Raw genomic sequence first — 6,295 nt, 5'->3', positions numbered from 1 at the left:
CCCCGACCTCTCTCTGTCCCTGCCCCACCCCGTGGATGTAACTCATCCCTTCCCTGTAATTCCACCCCCGGCCACACTGGGCTGGGCAGGGCTGGGCTGGGCGGTGACCCCGGGTATATAAGGAGCTGTGAGGAGCCTTCACCCCTGCAGTGTGACCTTCCCCCACCAGGCACAGCACAGGTGAGAGCTGCTCGCTGCTGAGCATCCCTAGGGGCCCGTCCCCTCTAGGGGCACCAGCTCCCAGGGTGGGAAATGGAGCATGGGGCACATCCCCTCTAGGGCACCACTGGCCCGGGGGTGGGAAATGGGGCACGTGGCCCGTCTCCCCCAGGGGCGCTACTGGCCCTAGGTGTGGGAAATGGAGCATGGGGCCCGTCCCCTCTAGGGCACAGGCTCCGATCTGGCCCCAGAGTGGGGCCTGGCTGGCTCAGGGCAGGGGAGTTGAATCCAGTCTCTCCAATCCTTCCTCCAGGTTGCTCTCAGCAGGTGACATCAGAGACATGAATCTCGCCTGGGTCCCGCACCTCATTGTCCTGGGGATGCTGCTGGGAGTCCGCTACACCAGTACCGATACACCAGGTAATGCTGCTCCCCAGCCCGCCCCTGATCCTGCTCTAAAGTGACCCTCCCTGCTGGGGCCAAGCCCAGTGGAGGGAGCAGCAGGATGTGGTGATGTATTGGCTATCTCCCGGCTCTGACCTCCTTCCCCACCTCTCTCTCTCCTGCAGGTTCCTGGTGCTACGAAGACCCAAAATGCGGTAAGAGAATCCATCCATCCCCTGTGACACAGACATCCACTCTCTGACCTCACCCAATGCCGGAGTTAATTACTGTTTTCTCACATTTGGATGGGTGGGGAAACTGAGGCACAGAGAAGAGCAGTGTCAGCGTTCCAGAGCCAGGGATAGAACCCAGGAATCCTCACTCCCAGCCCCACCCCCCTGCTCTAAACCACAAGACTCCAACCCCCTCCCAGAGCTGTATGTAAAACCCAGGAGACTCTCCTGCTCTAACTCACTAGACAGTATTCCTCGGCAGTAGCTGCAGCAAAGACCCAGGAGTCCTGATTCCCATTTCCCCCACTTTATCCCACCAGAGCCCACTCCCCTGCCAGAGTCAGGGACAGAACCCAGGAATCCTGACTCCAGGTCTAAAATTTGCATCATGCAGCCACCTCTGGGGTGTGTGAGAGCAGCTGATTAACATTCTGACTCCTCCCCCATTTCCTTCTCTGGCCCTTCCCGCTCCCTGTTGGCTCCTCCCCTCTCGGCAGGTCCAGAGACATGGGCAGCTCTGGGGCACTGTAACGGCACCAGGCAGTCCCCGATCAACATCATCACCCCTGATACTGTCCACAATCCCCACCTGGGGACTGTGTCCCTCGCTGGCTATGGGGATGCCAAGAAGCTTATCTCCATGGAAAACACAGGGAAGACAGGTAGTACAGACTGTCCCCTAAAGTGAGCACCCTGAACTGCCGTGCCGGATGCCTGGGTCCCATTCCCTGTGTTGGTCTCTCCCCTCCCCCCCCCCCCCCCCCCCCACAGTGAAGGTGCATTTAGCCGATGGGCTTCATCTCTACGCTAAGGGGCTCCCAGCTATCTACACAGCCAAATCCTTCCACCTGCACTGGAGCCAGGGGTCAGACAAGCCTGGCTCAGAGCATTTCATCAATCACAAAGGGTTCTCTATGGAGGTGAGAGACGCAGGGGGCACAGCGCTGGCCCCAATGCCGAGCTAGGGGGTGCTGTGCAGTCTGGAGCGGGCTGGGGGGGGGCTCAGCTGGGGGCACTGGGCTGTAGGGGGTGGGCAGGGGCTCAGCTGGGGGCACTGTGCTGCAGCAGGAGGGGAGGATGATCAGTAGGGGGTGCTGTGCTGGAAGGGGTGGATGGGAGGCTCCATAGGGGGCGCTGTGCTGCAGGGAGCAGGCGAGGGGCTCAGCAGTGGGAACTGTGCTGCAGGGAGCAGGCGGGGGGCTCAGCAGGGGGCGCTGTGCTGCAGGGAGCAGGCGGGGGGCTCAGCAGGGGGCTCAGCAGGGGGCGCTGTGCTGCAGGGAGCAGGCGGGGGGATCAGCAGGGGGCGCTGTGCTGGAGGGGGTAGGCGGGGGATGAGCAGGGGGCGCTGTCCTGCAGGGAGCAGGCGGGGGGATCAGCAGGGGGCGCTGTGCTGGAGGGGGTAGGCGGGGGATGAGCAGGGGGCGCTGTCCTGCAGGGGGCGGGCAGGGGATCCATAGGGGATGCTTTCCAATTTTCCTCTCTCTCCCCCTTTAGCTCCACATTGTTCATACCAAGAACAACATGAGCATGGCTGACGCCCTCAAGGATCCCGAGGGAATCGCTGTGCTGGCCTTCTTCCTCCAGGTGAGGCAGTGCGGGGCTATGAGCCCGGACTCCTGGGTTCTATGCCCAGCTCGGGACAGGGAGCAGGGTCTAGTAAGTTAGAACAGTGGGGGCTTGGCTACAGGACTCCTGGGTTCTCTGGATGGGAAGTGGTATCTAATGATTCGAGGAGGGACTGGAGTCTTACTCTGAGTCACTCTGACTCCCAGCCCTCCCCATGCCTCAGTTTCCCTATTTGTTGTACTCATGTGATCTTGTCCCTCAGGCAACAGCCCACGCACGCCCCTCCCGCTCCTGGGATTCCTTCACCGGGCACTTGAAGAACGTGACTCTGAAGGGTGAGTATCCCCGAACTGGGGTGCGGGAGAGGTGGATTATAGCTGACCTAGCATTGGGGCTGGGGACAGTACAGCTCTGTGCCACCAGGGGGTGAGAGAGAGAAATGGATTAGAGGAGGGGAGTGGGGGCGAGGAGTCCAGGCTACTGGGTTCTGTCCCTAAAGCTGGGAGGAGAGTGGGATCTAGTGGGTTAGAGCAGGGGGGTTGGGAGCTAGGACTCCTGGGTTCTATCCCCAACTCTGGGAGGGGCTGAGCTGGGCCCTCACTCTCCCTTTGCCCCTCCAGAGAAGAAAACGAATCTGGACGGCTCCTTCTCCCTGCAGGAGCTCCTGGGCTCGGTGGATCTAGCCCGCTATTACCGCTACCCTGGATCCCTCACCACCCCCAACTGTGACGAAGCCGTGGTCTGGACTGTCTTCCCCGACCCCATCCTGGTGCCTCTTAACGTGGTGAGTGTGGGGGTGGGGGAAAGGGAGGGAGTCAGGACTCCTGGGTTCTATCCCCAGCTTTGGGAGGGGAGTGGGGTCGTGTCGAGTGGGTTACAGAAGGGGGGCTGGGAGTCAGGACTCCTGGGTCCTTTTTCCAGGTCACCTCCCCTCTGCTGTTCAAACCCCCACTCTCTCTGCTCCAAAGTGATCCCCATCAGAACCTTCTCAGTTCTCTCCATTGATGGGGTGTCCTCCTCTCCACTCAGTAGGGCACCCCAAGTTTGCCTCCCCCCTCAATTTGCCCCTCCCCCACTAATCTGTCTCCCTCCCCACAGGTGGATGCATTCCCCTCCATCCGCTCCACAAACTCAGATGCTGGGCCCCCATTGCAGAACAACTACCGGCCTTTGCAGAGCCTTGGGGATTGCCAAGTGCAGGCCTCGGCGGCCCTCCGAGTCACCCCCAGCTCCTCTTCCACCCTGCGGCCTGCAGCCTTGATCCCTCTGCTCATCAGTACCGCAGCAATCGCCTGGCACCTATAGGGGGACAAAGCCAGACACCTGGAGGCTGGACCTAGGCAGGGGGGGTGCCGGGAGCCAGGACGCCTGGGTTCCATTCCTGGTTCAGCCACAGACTCCCTATGTGACTGTCATCAAGCACCATACCGCTCTTGGCCTCAGTTTCCGCATCTATAAAATAGGGATAGGTTTTGCTCCACAGTCCTGGAGACAGCATTGATCACAGTCCTCTTGGAGAATGGGTGGGAACACACCCTTCAGCTAATATAACTCAGGAAGAATGGATCGCAAGCCCCACACTGCCAGGAGTTTGGACTGAGTGGGCAGAGGGGGTGTGATGTTGCACTCCATATGCTGTATAAAAGTATGCTTATGAATGTAAATATGATGTAACTGGAATATGCTTTATGAAAAGGTCTCTTGTAAGGTATCATTACAAAGCTTATAATCTACTGAGTGTGGTCATCCTATTTGTATGCATGTATGATTATTGTATTCAAAGCTAGAAATATGAAGTATAACTCTGAGGTCCTATTGTAATTATGCAAAGTGTGGGCCATTAATGGTGGTTTAGAATCTTGATGGCTCCCATTGCCTAGGACAATTGGTTGTAGATGTTTCCTTTACCTGCAAGGCTTCCTGTGTACGTATGGGCCAGCCCCTGGGTAATGAAGAATGAGGTCTTACAGGACATGTGAGCAGGTCACATGATACTGGAATCCATCTTAAATCTGGTGCTTTTCCATTTAGAAGGAGGGGTGGTGACCCAGAGAGACAAAAGATTCCCACCTTGTGCCAAAGCTATAAAAGGGGATGGAACAGGACAAAGAAGGCCAGTCATGAGAACAGCCCTGCTTACAAGCTAAGGCAGCCAGTCATGAGAAAGCGCCTGTTTTCCACCTAAGATGTCTGGTGGAACTAACAAGGACTGTACCAGGGGAAAGGATTGGGCCCAGACTAGAAAGGAGTCTAGTCTGTGAAAGAAGCTTATTGGAACATATCTGAGGGTGAAATATTACCTCTAATCGGTTTCTTAATGTATTAGGCTTAGACTTGCGTGTTTTTGCTTTATTTTGCTTGAGGACTTACTTTGTTCTGCCTGTTTTGACTTGAAACCACTTAAATCCTACTTTTTATACTTAATAAAATCACTTTTGTTTATCAATGAACCCAGAGTAAGTGATTAATACCTTGGGGAGCAAACAGCTGTGTATATCTCTCTATCAGTGTTATAGAGAGTGGACAATTTATGAGTTTACCCTGTATAAGCTTTATAACAGGGGTCTCAATCTCAATTTACCTTAGGGCCAGTGCCAGTCCTCAAATCCTTCCAATGGGCCAATAATGCCACTGAAGATGGTGTTCAGAAAAGAAAACATTTATATTGTATTTTTATTTCAAATTTCTTAGAAATAATCAAACTGTCATACAACTTTATACAATTCTTCGCCTGCCAGAGAGCTTTTAGTGTTTGCCAGACACCTGGCAACATTTCAGTTCTGTCAGTTTGTTGATGTTTGGCCTCAGTGACTGTCCTGTCTCCCAAGGTCTGTGAGAATGAGGGATCGTCCTTCAGGATAGGTTGTAGATCCGTGATGATGTACTCGATCCATTGTCTATGGTCAAGCTCTAAGATACAACTGCATTTGCTCCAATCCCTGAGACAGAGACAAACACAGGATCTCTATCAAGCATTCTTAAAACTACAATACCCACCTGGTGAAGTTAAGAAACAAATTGACATAGCCAGAAGGGTACCCAGAAGCCACCTACTACAAGACAGGCCCAACAAAGAAAGTAACAGAACGCCACTAGCTGTCACCTACAGCCACCAACTAAAAGCTCTCCAGCACATCATCAAGGATCTACAATGTATCCTGAAGGACGATCCCTCACTCTCACAGACCTTGGGAGAGAGGCCAGTCCTCACTTACAGACAGCCCCCCAACCTGAAGCAAATACTCAGCAGCAACCACACACCAAAAAGCACTAACCCAGGAACCAAACCGTGCAACGAACCCCGGTGCCAACTCTGTCCGCATATCTATTCAAGGACACCATCATAGGAGCTAACCACATCAGCCACACCATCAGGGGCTCATTCACCTGCACATCTACCAATGTGATATATGCCATCACGTGCCAGCAATGCCCTTCTGCCATGTACATTAGTCTTTTGCGTAGAGACTGTCTGGTTTGGCCAAAGGACACAAATCTGACATCAGGAATTACAACATTCAAAAACCAGTAGGAGAACACTTCAACCTCCCTGGTCACTCAATAACAGACTTAAAAGGGGCAATTCTTCAACAAAAAAGACTTCAAAAACAGACTCCAACATGAAACTGCAGAACTGGAATTAATTTGCAAACTGGACACCATCAAATTAGGCCTGAATAAAGACTGGGAGTGGATGAGTCATTACAAAAACCTAATTTTACCATACTTATTTCCCCCTACTGTTACTCACACCTTCTTGTCAACTGTTTGAAATTACCACTCATTACTACTACAAAAGTGATTTTTCCTCCCTTGGTATTCTACTATTAATTGAATTGTCTCCTTAGACTGACCCCCCCACCTGGTAAGGCAACTCCCATCTTTTCATGTACTATGTATAAATATACCTGCTACTTTATTTTCCACTGCATGCATCTGATGAAGTGGGTTCT

At 53.6% G+C, this 6,295-nt stretch overlaps 1 protein-coding gene across 1 annotated transcript; it reads left to right on the top strand.

Moving 5' to 3' along the window:
* Positions 1 to 370: 370 nt before the first annotated feature.
* Positions 371 to 4,788, top strand: LOC112060643 (carbonic anhydrase 4-like). The gene is made up of 8 exons (XM_065594409.1): positions 371 to 579; positions 729 to 758; positions 1,274 to 1,438; positions 1,548 to 1,696; positions 2,271 to 2,360; positions 2,605 to 2,677; positions 2,963 to 3,126; positions 3,441 to 4,788. The coding sequence occupies exons 1-8, from the start codon at positions 501 to 503 to the stop codon at positions 3,645 to 3,647; spliced, it is 957 nt and encodes a 318-aa protein (XP_065450481.1). The 5' UTR covers positions 371 to 500; the 3' UTR covers positions 3,648 to 4,788.
* Positions 4,789 to 6,295: the final 1,507 nt, after the last annotated feature.

Source organism: Chrysemys picta, chromosome 4, assembly GCF_011386835.1.
Source record: "Chrysemys picta bellii isolate R12L10 chromosome 4, ASM1138683v2, whole genome shotgun sequence".
NCBI classification, from domain to species: Eukaryota; Metazoa; Chordata; order Testudines; family Emydidae; genus Chrysemys; species Chrysemys picta.
Note: the sequence above shows the minus strand (reverse complement) of the source record. Positions and strands in the feature narration are given on the sequence as shown.